The sequence below is a fragment of the Plodia interpunctella genome, chromosome 12 (assembly GCF_027563975.2).
Source record: "Plodia interpunctella isolate USDA-ARS_2022_Savannah chromosome 12, ilPloInte3.2, whole genome shotgun sequence".
Taxonomy (NCBI): Eukaryota; Metazoa; Arthropoda; class Insecta; order Lepidoptera; family Pyralidae; genus Plodia; species Plodia interpunctella.
In genome coordinates this window covers 42,761-57,619 of record NC_071305.1, presented here as the reverse complement: position 1 = coordinate 57,619, position 14,859 = coordinate 42,761, and the positions used below count along the sequence as shown (strand labels likewise).

At 62.1% G+C, this 14,859-nt stretch overlaps 1 protein-coding gene across 1 annotated transcript; it reads left to right on the top strand.

Moving 5' to 3' along the window:
- Positions 1–6,998: 6,998 nt before the first annotated feature.
- On the top strand, positions 6,999–9,017 carry LOC128674446 (uncharacterized). The gene has a single exon (XM_053752966.1). It carries the CDS (start codon positions 6,999–7,001, stop codon positions 9,015–9,017), a length of 2,019 nt encoding a protein of 672 aa, XP_053608941.1.
- The last annotated feature ends 5,842 nt before the right edge of the window (positions 9,018–14,859 follow it).

Genomic DNA, 14,859 nt, shown 5'->3' with positions numbered 1-14,859 from the left:
TATGTGGAAAACCGTAAGGAGCTGCAGCTGGCCATCGGTCGGGCCAAGGAGGAAGCCTTCGAGGAGCTGGTGGAGGGTATCGAAAGAGACCCATGGGGCCGGCCGTATAAGTGGGCGCGAGACAAATTGCGCCCACAGGCGACCCCGCTAACGGAGACCCTTCAGCCAGCTCTGCTGGGGGAGATTGTCGGGGATCTATTCCCCGGCAATCCGCGAGGGTTTTCTCCTCCGAGGATGGCCCGACAGCCGCCTGACGCGGAGGGAGAAGAGGTGGAGGCGGATCCGCCTCCCGTCACCGACGTCGAAATGGAGGTGGTCCTCGACCGCCTCCAGACAAGGAAGAGGGCACCGGGTCCAGACGGGGTGCACGGGAAAGTGCTTGCGCTGATTCTCGTGCACCTCGGGGAGGAGTTTCGGGGGCTGCTCAACCGCTGTCTGCGAGAGGGGCAGTTCCCGAAATTATGGAAGGAGGGCCGGCTCTGCCTTATTCCGAAGGGGAGCCGGCCCTTGGACTCGGCTTCGGCGGTGCGACCTCTGGTCCTGCTGAGCGAGGCTGGGAAGGCCCTAGAGAGTGTTGTGGCCTCTCGCCTCGTTCGGCATGTGGAGGAAGGCCCGGGACCGCGTCTCTCTGACGTGCAGTACGGATTCCGGGCCAAGAGGTCCACCATCGACGCCCTCAGGCGTCTGCGGTCGGTGACGGAGGAGGCGGACAGAGAAGGCGAGGTGACCCTGGCGACGTCGTTAGACATCGCCAACGCCTTCAACAGTATCCCGCACTGTGTAATACGGGAGGCGCTCCGGTACTTCGGAGTGCCCTCGTACCTGCGGGGGCTGTTGGGGGCGTACCTGGAGGAGCGGGTCGTCCTGTACGAGGACAGGGGAGGTCAAATGGTCCGGCGTGGCGTCGGGTGCGGTGTCCCGCAGGGGTCGATTCTCGGCCCTATCCTGTGGGACATCGCATACGATTGGGTCCTGCGGTGCCGGCTTCCCCCCGGGACGGGTGTCATCTGCTATGCGGATGACACTCTCTTCACGTCCCGGGGTGCGAATTTCGGTGAGGCGGCGCGGCTGGCCGAAACGGGCCTCGCCCTTTTGGTCGGCCGCATAGAGAGGCTGGGGCTTCGGGTCCGACTGGATAAGACCGAAGTCCTCCTCTTCCGCGGGGCCCGGACGCGAGGACCTCCCCCAGGGGCGCGCCTCCAGGTGGGTCATGAGGAGTTGAGGGTGAGTGCCCAGATGAAATACCTGGGCCTCATCCTCGACGGGAGATGGTCCTTTGTCCCCCACTTCCGAGAGCTGGGGCAAAGGATCATCAGGACGGCTGCGTCGCTGGGCCGACTCCTGCCCAATCTGGGTGGGCCCAGCGACGCTGTACGGAAGCTGTACTCCGGCGTGTGCCGGAGTATGGCGATGTACGGCGCCCCCGTTTGGGTGGACGCCCTTGCCGCGGAGAATAAGCGCCTTCTCCGGCAGGCGCAGAAGGTGATCGCGGTAAGGGCGATACGGGGGTACCGTACAGTGGCGTTCTCTGCGGCCACAGCCCTCGCGGGCGACCCGCCGTGGGAGTTGGTGGCGGAGGTGCTCGCCGAGGTTTACCACTTTGTGGCGAACAGGAGGGAAATCGGCGAGCACCCCTCGCCTGAGATGGTCCGGCGGGTCCGCTTGCGAGGGCAAGCGGAACTCATGCGGAGGTGGGAGGCAGACCTGGCGCGGGCAACGTACGGTGTACGCACAGTGGAGGCCCTGCGCCAGGTCCTGGAGAGATGGATGTTGAGGCGGCGCAAGCCTCTCACCTTCCGCATGACGCAGGTGCTCACCGGGCATGGCTGCTTCGGTGAGTACCTGCACCGCGTGGCCCAGCGGGAGACCGAGCCGGTCTGCCACGATTGTGGCGAGGCTCGGGACACTGCTCAACATGTTCTAGAGCAGTGTCCCAGGTGGAGTCGGCAGCGCCACGATCTGGTGGCAGTGCTCGGTGGAGTGGATCTGTCGCTCCCGAGTGTCGTCAATGCGATGCTCGGGAGTGACGGAGCCTGGGCGGCAGTGGCCTCCTTCTGTGAGACTGTTATGTCACAGAGGGAGGCCGAGGAAAGGAACCGCGAGGACCACCCCCTCGCGGAGCCGATCCGCAGAAGGCGGACGGGGGTGCGACGCAGGCGCTACCTTGCGCGCTTGCAAGCGCCTCCGTAATCGGTGGGACTAAAGTCCCACCCGTCGGCAGGGGTCCACCAGGTGTCGGTGGGCCCCTGAGAATGGTGAGTCCGGTCTCTGGCGAAAGAGACCGGCCAGTCGCTGAGGCGTCTTGTGCTAGATAGATCCGAGGCGCCTCCCTGTAAAGCGGCCGATGGCACCCGCAGGGGTTTAGTGGGTAGTCTGGGCTGGATAGCGGCCCAGGAGTCCCACACTCAGTGCGTAAATGCATTCCCCTGCGAAAACAAAAAAAAAAAAAAAAAAAAAAAAAAAAAAGGTTAGGTTTGGCGAGGCTCGGGACACTGCTCAACATGTTCTAGAGCAGTGTCCCAGGTGGAGTCGGCAGCGCCACGATCTGGTGGCAATGCTCGGTGGAGTGGATCTGTCGCTCCCGAGTGTTGTCAATGCGATGCTCGGGAGTGACGGAGCCTGGGCGGCAGTGGCCTCCTTCTGTGAGACTGTTATGTCACAGAGGGAGGCCGAGGAAAGGAACCGCGAGGACCACCCCCTCGCGGAGCCGATCCGCAGAAGGCGGACGGGGGTGCGACGCAGGCGCTACCTTGCGCGCTTGCAAGCGCCTCCGTAATCGGTGGGACTAAAGTCCCACCCGTCGGCAGGGGTCCACCAGGTGTCGGTGGGCCCCTGAGAATGGTGAGTCCGGTCTCTGGCGAAAGAGACCGGCCAGTCGCTGAGGCGTCTTGTGCTAGATAGATCCGAGGCGCCTCCCTGTAAAGCGGCCGATGGCACCCGCAGGGGTTTAGTGGGTAGTCTGGGCTGGATAGCGGCCCAGGAGTCCCACACTCAGTGCGTAAATGCATTCCCCTGCGAAAACAAAAAAAAAAAAAAAAAAAAAAAAAAAAGGTTAGGTTAGGTTAGGTTAGGTTAGGTTAGGTTAGGTTAGGTTCCCTCGGGGTGCTACTGTCAGGAAACCTCCACGTTGGCTCGATGATTTGAAGGTTTGCTTCTGTCACTTGATCTTTGATTCGGTGATAGCGGCGGCTGACAAGTTATTGGGCTGGTGCACCCTGGGCGACGGTTAATAACTCCCCGTTTAGGGGTCTTGTTAGCCGTTGGCAAATGTCCTGGCAACTGGTGGTGGGTTACCCATGTCGGGTAACCCAGGTTGGAGAGCCAATTGGCTCAGTGGCTGTGAGAGAAGGGGGCTAAGCCCCCTACTCTTACAGCCGTGGTAGGGGTCGCGGGGGAGGAGGAGGGGTTGGTATTACGGTGCGCCGCTCTCCCCATCCTCCGCGACCAGGCGCGGCCATGGCGCAAACATGGTGGTCGGTGGGGCCGCAGAGGAGGAGGACTGCCGGTATTACGGTGCGCCGCTGTCCCTATCCTCTGCGGCCGAATGAGGCGCGGCCATGGCGCAGGCATGGTGGTCGGTGGGGCCGCAGAGGAGGAGGACTGCCGGTATTACGGTGCGCCGCTGTCCCTATCCTCTGCGGCCGAATAAGACGGAGAGCCGCTGCCTCCGGTCTGCTTCCGGACTGGATGGCGTGCGGCTCGCCTTGGTGGTTGGGGGCGCGCCTGCGGGCGCCCCCCCTGAATCGGTGGGACAGAGGTCCCACCCGGCGGCAGGGGTCCTCCAGATGTCGGAGGGCCCCTGAGAGTGGAGAGTCCGGTCTCTGGTGAAAGAGACCGGCCAGTCGCTGAGGCGCCTTGTGCTAGTTAGATCCGAGGCGCCTCTTTGTAAAGCGGCCGATGGCATCCGCAGGGGTTTAGTGGGTAGTCTGGGCCGATTAGCTGCCCAGGAGTCCCACACTCAGTGCGTAAATGCATTCCCCTGCGAAAACAAAAAAAAAAAAAAAAAAAGGTTAGGTTCCCTCGTACCTGCGGGGGCTGTTGGGGGCGTACCTGGAGGAGCGGGTCGTCCTGTACGAGGACAGGGGAGGCCAAATGGTCCGGCGGGGCGTCGGGTGCGGTGTCCCGCAGGGGTCGATTCTCGGCCCTATCCTGTGGGACATCGCATACGATTGGGTCCTGCGGTGCCGGCTTCCCCCCGGGACGGGTGTCATCTGCTATGCGGATGACACTCTCTTCACGTCCCGGGGTGCGAATTTCGGTGAGGCGGCGCGGCTGGCCGAAACGGGCCTCGCCCTTTTGGTCGGCCGCATAGAGAGGTTGGGGCTTCGGGTCCGACTGGATAAGACCGAAGTCCTCCTCTTCCGCGGGGCCCGGACGCGAGGACCTCCCCCAGGGGCGCGCCTCCAGGTGGGTCATGAGGAGTTGAGGGTGAGTGCCCAGATGAAATACCTGGGCCTCATCCTCGACGGGAGATGGTCCTTTGTCCCCCACTTCCGAGAGCTGGGGCAAAGGATCATCAGGACGGCTGCGTCGCTGGGCCGACTCCTGCCCAATCTGGGTGGGCCCAGCGACGCTGTACGGAAGCTGTACTCCGGCGTGTGCCGGAGTATGGCGATGTACGGCGCCCCCGTTTGGGTGGACGCCCTTGCCGCGGAGAATAAGCGCCTTCTCCGGCAGGCGCAGAAGGTGATCGCGGTAAGGGCGATACGGGGGTACCGTACAGTGGCGTTCTCTGCGGCCACAGCCCTCGCGGGCGACCCGCCGTGGGAGTTGGTGGCGGAGGTGCTCGCCGAGGTTTACCACTTTGTGGCGAACAGGAGGGAAATCGGCGAGCACCCCTCGCCTGAGATGGTCCGGCGGGTCCGCTTGCGAGGGCAAGCGGAACTCATGCGGAGGTGGGAGGCAGACCTGGCGCGGGCAACGTACGGTGTACGCACAGTGGAGGCCCTGCGCCAGGTCCTGGAGAGATGGATGTTGAGGCGGCGCAAGCCTCTCACCTTCCGCATGACGCAGGTGCTCACCGGGCATGGCTGCTTCGGTGAGTACTTGCACCGCGTGGCCCAGCGGGAGACCGAGCCGGTCTGCCACGATTGTGGCGAGGCTCGGGACACTGCTCAACATGTTCTAGAGCAGTGTCCCAGGTGGAGTCGGCAGCGCCACGATCTGGTGGCAGTGCTCGGTGGAGTGGATCTGTCGCTCCCGAGTGTCGTCAATGCGATGCTCGGGAGTGACGGAGCCTGGGCGGCAGTGGCCTCCTTCTGTGAGACTGTTATGTCACAGAGGGAGGCCGAGGAAAGGAACCGCGAGGACCACCCCCTCGCGGAGCCGATCCGCAGAAGGCGGACGGGGGTGCGACGCAGGCGCTACCTTGCGCGCCTGCAGGCGCCCCCCTAAATCGGTGGGACTAGTCCCACCCGACGGCAGGGGTCCACCAGGTGTCGGTGGGCCCCTGAGAATGGTGAGTCCGGTCTCTGGCGAAAGAGACCGGCCAGTCGCTGAGGCGTCTTGTGTTAGATAGATCCGAGGCGCCTCCCTGTAAAGCGGCCGATGGCACCCGCAGGGGTTTAGTGGGTAGTCTGGGCTGGATAGCGGCCCAGGAGTCCCACACTCAGTGCGTAAATGCATTCCCCTGCGAAAACAAAAAAAAAAAAAAAAAAAAAAAAAGGTTAGGTTAGGTTAGGTTAGGTTAGGTTAGGTTAGGTTAGGTTAGGTTGTGCTGGGGTGCTACTGTCAGGAAACCTCCACGTTGGCTCGATGATTTGAAGGTTTGCTTCTGTCACTTGATCTTTGATTCGGTGATAGCGGCGGCTGACAAGTTATTGGGCTGGTGCACCCTGGGCGACGGTTAATAACTCCCCGTTTAGGGGTCTTGTTAGCCGTTGGCAAATGTCCTGGCAACTGGTGGTGGGTTACCCATGTCGGGTAACCCAGGTTGGAGAGCCAATTGGCTCAGTGGCTGTGAGAGAAGGGGGCTAAGCCCTCTACTCTTACAGCCGTGGTAGGGGTCGCGGGGGAGGAGGAGGGGTTGGTATTACGGTGCGCCGCTCTCCCCATCCTCCGCGACCAGGCGCGGCCATGGCGCAAACATGGTGGTTGGTGGGGCCGCAGAGGAGGAGGACTGCCGGTATTACGGTGCGCCGCTGTCCCTATCCTCTGCGGCCGAATGAGGCGCGGCCATGGCGCAGGCATGGTGGTCGGTGGGGCCGCAGAGGAGGAGGACTGCCGGTATTACGGTGCGCCGCTGTCCCTATCCTCTGCGGCCGAATAAGACGGAGAGCCGCTGCCTCCGGTCTGCTTCCGGACTGGATGGCGTGCGGCTCGCCTTGGTGGTTGGGGGCGCGCCTGCGGGCGCCCCCCCTGAATCGGTGGGACAGAGGTCCCACCCGGCGGCAGGGGTCCTCCAGATGTCGGAGGGCCCCTGAGAGTGGAGAGTCCGGTCTCTGGTAAAAGAGACCGGCCAGTCGCTGAGGCGCCTTGTGCTAGTTAGATCCGAGGCGCCTCTTTGTAAAGCGGCCGATGGCATCCGCAGGGGTTTAGTGGGTAGTCTGGGCCGTTTGCCCAGGAGTCCCACACTCAGTGCGTAAATGCATTCCCCTGCGAAAACAAAAAAAAAAAAAAAAAAAGGTTAGGTTGTGCTAAGTGTACTGAGGTGTGCTAAGTGTACTGAGGTGTGCTAAGTGTACTGACGTGGTGCTGAGTGCAATTCGCGGTGTCTTGAAGATTTTTGATACCAAGAGTCTTTCTTTTGGTTACTAACTTTTGATTTTGACGGGTTCAGTGTCTTGGCTCCTTGTGGAGTTGGGGCACTGGCAAGATCCTATCCTTTTATACAAAAAGCAAGGTTGTGCTTCTGACCACAGCTACCAGACCGCTGGTGCGGGGTAGCTCAGCTTTTTGTAACCAGGCAGGGGCCAATTGCTGCCCCCTGTCTGTGGATTTTGCCTTGTTTTTGCCCCATTTGGGGCTAATTATTCTGACTTGGTCACTTCTGGCCCAACATGGGTAGGAACGTGGCCAAAGCTTCGAGGGGAAGATCTCTGACCCCAAGGGGGAAGAGATCAACCGGGGGGGATAAAGAGGAGGTGATGAATGTGGAAGAGGGAGAGAAGACGGTTAGCCGATCGGAGTCTCTCTACTTTTCCGACGGAGATTCGGACGGGTCAGTCTGGCTCCCGGAAGTTGAGTTAGGCGGGAAGCGGGGTCAAGCCCCTAAGAGGAAAGCTTCGGAGGATGTCGAGGAGGCTGAAAGGGCCTCCAACAAGCTTTCCTCCGTCACGAGAGGCCGGGCTGCTCGTCGGGGCTCTTATGCTGGAACGGCCGAGGCTAGGGAAAGGCTCCGCGATCTTTCGGCGGACTATGCCCAGTTTGAGCGAGAGCTGGAGAGAGCTGGCACCAGCAGCTATTTGAAGGGCATGGAGCAGACCAGTAAGAGGTGCCTGGTGGATGAACACCTCGAGGTAGTGAGGGCGGCTGCCCAGAGAGTGTTGGCGGAGGCCGGGAAGTCCGGCAACTTGAAGGGAACGGCATGGCGGGCCATGAACGAGGCCTGCCATGATATTATTGTGGCGGCCGGAAAAATAGAGGCCCAATGCGAGGAGTCGGAGGCTGTCCGCATCCTAAGAGCGGACAACAAGAGGATGCGGGAGCAGCTTTCGCTCCTCCAGCAGGAAACCAAGGCCCTGCGCACGGCCTTTGCTGAGCGCGCATCCTCGGCGCCTACTGAGGCCCAACCAGCGGCAGGTGCCCCCTCCCTTGAGGACATCAAGGGTCTCCTTTCAGAATGGAGGGAGTCCTTTGAAAGGAACATGTTCCTCAAGCTGGGGGGCATGGTGAATGACCGCCTCAAGGAGGCGGAGAAAAGGGGCTTCTTGGCTCCTGAGCCGATTGTTCGGCCGCCTCTGGCGGCTGACAAGAAGAAGGAGGCCGAATTGCCGGCCCCAGGAACGGGGCGAAGCTACGCCGGTGCAGTTGCGGGGGCTACCCTCATGCCCCCAGCACGACCTGGGCCTGCACCCAAAGCCGCCCCGGCTAAAAAGCAGCCCAAACAAGGGACGGTACAGGCCCAGGCACCGGCCGAATTACCTGCCGTTGTACCTCCGCCTCAGGAAGGCGAACAGGGGTGGGCTGAAGTAGTCAGAAAAGGCAAAAAGAAGGGGAACAAACCCTCCCCTTCCGCCCAGCCTGAGCCTACCCCAGTGAAGGCCCCCAAGGCGAGCGCACAGCCGCCTAAAAAGGTTAAGTTCACCCCACCCAAGACTTCGGCGGTGGTGGTGACCCTCAAGCCGGAATCCAAACTGGATTACCGCACGGTGATATCGAGGGCCACCACTATTGACCTGTCGTCAATTGGGGTGGATCATGTGGCGGCTGTTCGTGGCACGGCAACGGGGGCCCGAATCATCGAAATACCCGGAGCTAATAGCGGGGCTGCGGCGGACAGCCTCGCAGAGAAGCTCCGGGAGATCATTGGTAGCGAGGCGGAGGTGACGAGGCCGATTAAAGCGGCACAAATTAGGGTCTCTGGCCTTAATGAGGGAATAACGCCGGAGGCCCTAATAGAGGCCACAGCGAGGGCGGGAAAATGTCTACCGGGACAGGTCAGGGTGGGAAATATCCGCATGGCGCCGGACATGACGGCGTCTGCGATAATCACCTGCCCTGTGGCGGCTGCTAACGCCCTCATAGACGAGGGGCGTCTCCTCGTCGGTTGGACGGCCGCCAAGGTCAGGGGGCTGGAGGCCTTGCCCATGCGGTGTTTCCGGTGCATGGGCATAGGCCACACTAGAGCCCTCTGTCCGTCCCCGGTGGACAGGTCGGAACTGTGCCATCGCTGTGGCAAAACAGGACACATTTCCTCAGAGTGCGGGGCCAGCGAACCCTGGTGCGCGGTGTGCTACGCGCACAAGATGGCCGCCAAACACATAATGGGCGGCCCCTCGTGCAATCCCCCGCGCACACGGGGCAAACTGGCCCCCTCAAACAAGGGAACCCCTGAGGGCACCACGATGGAGCACTAATGCCAGGCGGCCCTCTGCAACAGGCAGAGGTGCTGCAGGCCAATATTAACCACTGCGCCCGTGCACAGGACCTCCTAGTCCAGCACGTGGCGGAGTGGGCCATTGGTGCTGCCGTCGTGGTGGAACCGTATTGCGTCCCCCCCCTTCCTACTTGGATCGGAGACACGGACGGGCTGGTGGCAATTACCTCTCCCCGAACTGGGGATCGCCCACCCCTCTCGAGAATCGATAGTGGATCGGGATACGCGGCGGCAAAATGGGGGGAGTTTGCCATAGTTGCGGCATACTTCTCCCCCAATAGGCCGCTGCGTGCCTTCGAGGACTTTCTCGAGAGGGTGGGTGAGGTAATCGGGAGAGCGGCGCCAGCACCGGTGCTACTGATGGGAGACCTCAACGCCAAGCACTCGGCTTGGGGCTCTCCTGTCGACGATCCGAGGGGAGAGGCCCTGTACGATTGGGCTGTGGGTTTGGGGCTTGAAGTCCTAAACCGGGGCAACGTCGACACATGCGTGCGGCGGAACGGGGCGTCGATTGTCGACATATCCTTCGCGAGCCCCGTCATTGCCGCGCGTGTCGTGGACTGGCGTGTCCTGGAGGACGTGGAGACCCTCTCGGACCACAGGTACATCCGAATGGGGGTCTCCAACAGGCCCCAGCAGCCCGTGCAGGGCTTGAGGGGGCGGGACCGGGGGTTCCCGAGATGGTGTCTGGCTAGCCTCGACAGGGACCTGGCTGAGGAGGCGGCCATGACTGAAGCCTGGATAAGACCCACACCAAGCCGTTCCCTTGGTGTGGACGAGAGGGCAACAGGCCTTCGTGCGTCGCTCACGCGGATCTGCGACGCTTCGATGAGGAGGTCCGGGCCGCCGGCTGCAAGAGCGGCGGTTCACTGGTGGTCGGAAGAGATCGCTGCTCTCCGATCCGCCAGTAACCGAGCTCGACGCGAGTATACGCGTTGCAGACGGCGGCGTAATGTCGTTGACGGAGAGGAGGCGCGGCTGCACCTCGCTCTCCAGGAGGCCAAAAGGGCCCTGTCGGCTGCGATAGCCAAGGCCAAGGACGACGCCTTCAAGGAGTTCTTGGCCACGCTCGACAGGGACCCATGGGGGAGGCCATACAGGACTGTACGCAATAAACTGCGATACGCCCCCCCCACGGCCTCCATAGAACCGGGCCTCCTCAAGCGGATCGTGGAAGGCCTGTTCCCCTCGGCTGAGGAGTTTGTCCCTCCGAGGATGTCGGCCCCTGAACGGGAGTCCACCACGGCGAGCGTGCCACCGGTGACGGATGAGGAGTTTGACTGGGGACTAAAGCGTCTGGAGGGCCGCAGAAAGGCCCCAGGCCCAGACGGAGTCCCTGGTCCCATACTCCCGGTGGCGGCGAAACACATTGGGAGCCGCCTCAGAGAGCTGTTCGACGACTGCTTGTCGACGGGGCGGTTCCCAAAGCCGTGGAAAGAAGGCCGGCTTGTCCTTATTAGGAAAGAAGGCCGGCCTGAGGACTCTCCTTCGGGGTGGAGGCCCCTCCTGATGCTGGACGAGACGGGCAAACTGCTGGAACGTATTGTGGCGGCCCGAATCGCCCAGCATCTGGAAAATGATGGACCCAATGTGTCGGACTGCCAATATGGTTTTCGAAAGGGGCGGTCCACCATTGACGCCATCGGGGCCTTGAGGACGTTCTCGGAGGAAGCAATTGGGGGAGGGGGAGGGGCCGTGGGCGTATCGCTTGATATAGCGAACGCCTTCGGCTCCCTCCCTTATGAAGTGATAGAGGAGGCGCTCCGGTACCACGGAGTGCCCCTCTATTTAAGGAACCTCGTAGGGCACTACCTAACAGGTAGGGAGGTGCTCTACGAGGACAAGGAGGGAAGGAAGTCGAGGGCGATGACCTGTGGCGTTCCCCAGGGTTCGGTTTTAGGCCCCCTGCTGTGGAACGTCGGCTTCGACTGGGCCATCCGTGCGGCCCTACCCCCCCGGACAATAGTCATCTGCTATGCGGATGACACAATGGTGGCTGTCCGGGGGGAGCAGTTGGAGAGCACCCTTAGGGCTGCGGCGGTCGCGGCAGACCTGATGCTCACACGCATCAGGATGCTGGGACTAAGGGTGGCCCTCACAAAATGCGAGGTCATCGCCTTCGGGAGGAAGCGTAGTTGGAGACCGCCCTCAAACGAATGCGTTCCCATTGGCGGGGAGAGAGTCCAGGTGAAGCCGTACTTAAAGTACTTGGGCATCATCCTGGACTCACGCTGGGACTTCGGGGAGCACTTTCGTCAACTGGCTCCCCGAGTAATAGGCGCAGCGTCGGCAATGAGCCGTCTGCTGCCCAATGTCGGAGGGCCTGGCGCCTCGTGCCGTCAGCTGTATGCGGGTGTTACCCGCAGCATGGCGCTGTACGGGGCGCCGATCTGGTCGGACAGGCTCTCCACAGCCAATAAGGCCCGGCTGCGTAGGCCACAAAAAGTGGTGGCCAACCGCATCGCCCGGGCCTATGTGACGGTGGCTTGGGCAGCGGCTTGCGCTCTTGCCGGAACCCCGCCATGGGAACTGGAGGCCAAGGTGCAAACAGAGGTGTACCGGGAGCGGGCCAGGTGCAGGTCACTTGGGATCAGGCTCGCTCCCAGGGAAATGAGGGCGGTCAGGCAGCTGGCCGTGGACAGACTGCGCGAGCGATGGAAAGTCGAGCTTGAAAACTCCCCATATGGCGTAAGAACCATTGGGGCGCTCCTCCCATCGCTCGCAGACTGGGTTGGAAGAGGCCACGGTCAGCTGACCTATAGGTTGACGCAGGTAATGACCGGACACGGGTGCTTCGGTCATTACCTGCATAGGATTGGAAGGGAGGAGAGCGCAGTCTGCCATGAGTGTGGGGAGCCGGATGATACGGCACAACACACTCTGGCAGACTGTGAAAGGTGGGCGGAGGAGAGGGTGGACCTGATAGTGGAGTTGGGAGGAGAAGACCTTGCGCTGCACAGCGTCGTAGAAAAGATGCTGTGCAGCGAAAGGTGTTGGGATGCGGTGGCTTCCTTCTGCGAGGCTGTCATGTCGCAGAAGGAGGCCGCTGAGAGGGTGCGTGAGGCGCAAGCCAACGCCCCTCTGAATAGGAGAGGCAGACGTGGCAGGCGGCGGGCACGATACGCCCGTCGTCTGCTACGGTGAGGACGCCTGGCGAGGCAGAACCGGGGGGCGTCGTGGTGAAATGTCCGCGATCCCATGGCGCCCCCATCAACGGTCGGTTGGAAAACGCCGCAGGAGGTTTTAGTGGGTAGTCTGGGCCGGCAGCGGCCTGGGAGCCCCACACTCCGGGGGAGATGTTCTTCCCCTGGGTCGCCCGTAAATGGGTTTCCTCCTGCGAGAACAAAAAAAAAAAAAAAAAAAAAAAAAAAAAAAAAAAAAAAAAAAAAAAAAAAAAAAAAAAAAAAAAAAAAAAAAAAAAAAAAAAAAAAGGTTAGGTTAGGTTAGGTTAGGTTAGGTTAGGTTAGGTTAGGTTAGGTTAGGTTAGGTTGGGGAACCACCCCACAGTGCTTGCGTCCACGTCGCGTTCCCCGGGCAACGTCGCGTCCTAACCACCGTAACGGAGTGGTTAGGCCGACGGCTAAAGTGCACTGTGCAGAAGGAGCAATTTGCGAACTGTGAAGAATGTCGTCTAATGACCAAATAATGAGGGACGCCCGCGGGCGTTTCCTGAAAAAAGGCCCTTCTCAGGGCCACCCAAAAGGCCCTTCTCAGGGCCACCCAAAAGGCCCTTCTCAGGGCCACCCAAAAGGCCCTTCTCAGGGCCACCCAAAAGGCCCTTCTCAGGGCCAAACAAAGGGAAGGGGGGAAATGGAATGTTCAGGGTCTGAACATTCCGCTGGGGAGGAAACTGACGGGAGTGGCCTCGCTGTGGGCCAAGAGAGGATGGGGAGCCTGTTGGGAAGTGCGGGCTCCATCACCTCGTTGTCGGAGTCGGTGCTGGGCAACAAGCGCCTCTATTCTGAGGTGGCGACTGGTTCCGGCACCGACACTGAGGTCGGTGTGCCACGGGCACAATCAGTGGCGAAGAGGGGCAAGGCTCGGGGTGCCTCGCACCTGACGAGGGCCCGGGCTGAAGCGAGGAGGAGTCAAGAGGAGGATGCCGAGGCTTCCTTCTCGGCCTCTCTAGGGGCTCGGGCCTTCCGGAGGGGAGGACCCCTGAATGGTGGGGACGATGATGTGGTGGTGGCCCCCATTGATGCGCGGGACTTTGGGGCCATGGGTGCTGATGGACTCATGGCCACTGCGGTGGAGAGGCTGGGTATTATAACCAGCCTCGTCGGGAAGACTGCCGCCCTCAAGGGGGGCTTCAACTCCAAAATTATGCGGGCCTCCTCGGATATCAGGGATATCGTGGACACCCTGGTGGCGCGCAGCGAGTCGGACGAAGTTCGACGCCTTAAGGCCGATAATGGTCGCCTCCAAAGGGAGGTGGCCATTATGAAGGCTGAGGTCGCTGCGCTCCGCCGGGGGTTCGAGGAGGCCCGCCGTGAGGCTGCTCAGGCTGCGCGGACGGTACAGCGGCAGGCAGCTCCAGTGGAGGATGAGCTGGAGCAGAGGATGGCCAGATTAATTGATGGCCGTCTGGCAGCGCTAGGACTGGCTGGATGTCCTCGGAGTGCCACTCGTCCACCTCTGGCGGGTGACAACTCCGAGGTGGCGAGGGCTGCAAGGACGGCCATTGAGGAGGCCTCCGGCCTGGGTCCGGCGCCGCGGCTTGAGCAGCCGGTGGAGTTGGAGGTTCGGGCCCCTGCACGCCCGGCCTCTGAGAGGCGGGGTTGTAAGGGGGTAGGTGCTGGGGGAGCGACAGAGTGGGGGCCCTTCGGGCCGTCGACCTCAACAGCTGTGGTCGACGAATGCCCGGAGCTCCCCTGGGTCGAAGTCCGGGGGAGGAGGGGGAAGGGGAAGGGCGTGGGAAAGAAGTCCCAGCCCAAACCTGCGGAGCGACCGGCGGCGGCCCCAACAAAGGCCACTGCAACGGCGCCCAAGGCACCCCCCAGGGCGGCGCCAGCGAGGGCGGCCAAGCTGTCGGCCCCTAGCTCCTCGGCTGTAATTCTCAAGTTACAGCCAGAGGCAGCGCAAAAAGGGGCCACATACAGCTCCGCCCTCCTCAAGGCCGAGCAGGCGGTGAGCCTGGAGGGGCTAGGAATCGGCTCGCTTCGGATTCGCCCGAGTGCGACCGGAGCGAGGCTAATCGAGGTCTCTGGCCCCTCCAACTCAGACAAGGCAGATGCGCTTGCATCGGCCTTGAAGGCGGCCCTTTCCGGCGTCGCGGACGTTTCCAGGCCCGTCAAAACCGCGGACTTCCGCGTGACGGGCCTGAATGATGCGGCAACGGCGCAGCGGATAAAGGCTGCGGTCGCGCAAGCCGGGAGCTGCACGGAGGACCAGGTCTGGGTGGGTGAAATCCGCTCAGACTGGCGAGGCTCTGGCTCTGCCCTGATGCGCTGCCCGGTCACGACGGCTAAAAAGCTGATCGAGGCGGGCAGCCTCACGGTAGGCTGGAGTCGAGTGCAGCTCCGGCACCTGGAGGCGCGCCCCATGCACTGCTACAAGTGCATGGGGAAGGGGCACACCGCATCGCTGTGCCCCTCGCAGACGGACCGCAGCCGGCTCTGCTATAGGTGCGGGGAGGCAGGGCATTTGTCCGCCTCCTGCACAGCGGAGCCCCGCTGCGCGGTATGCCGCGACGCCGGCAAGCCGGCGGGCCACGTGATGGGGGGTAGGGCCTGCAACCCACCCCCGATCCGAGGGAAAGGGCCGTCCCCTCCTCCGCGCGAGGGAAGGCAAGGGGAGGCGCCAGTCGGCCAAATGGAGGAGTG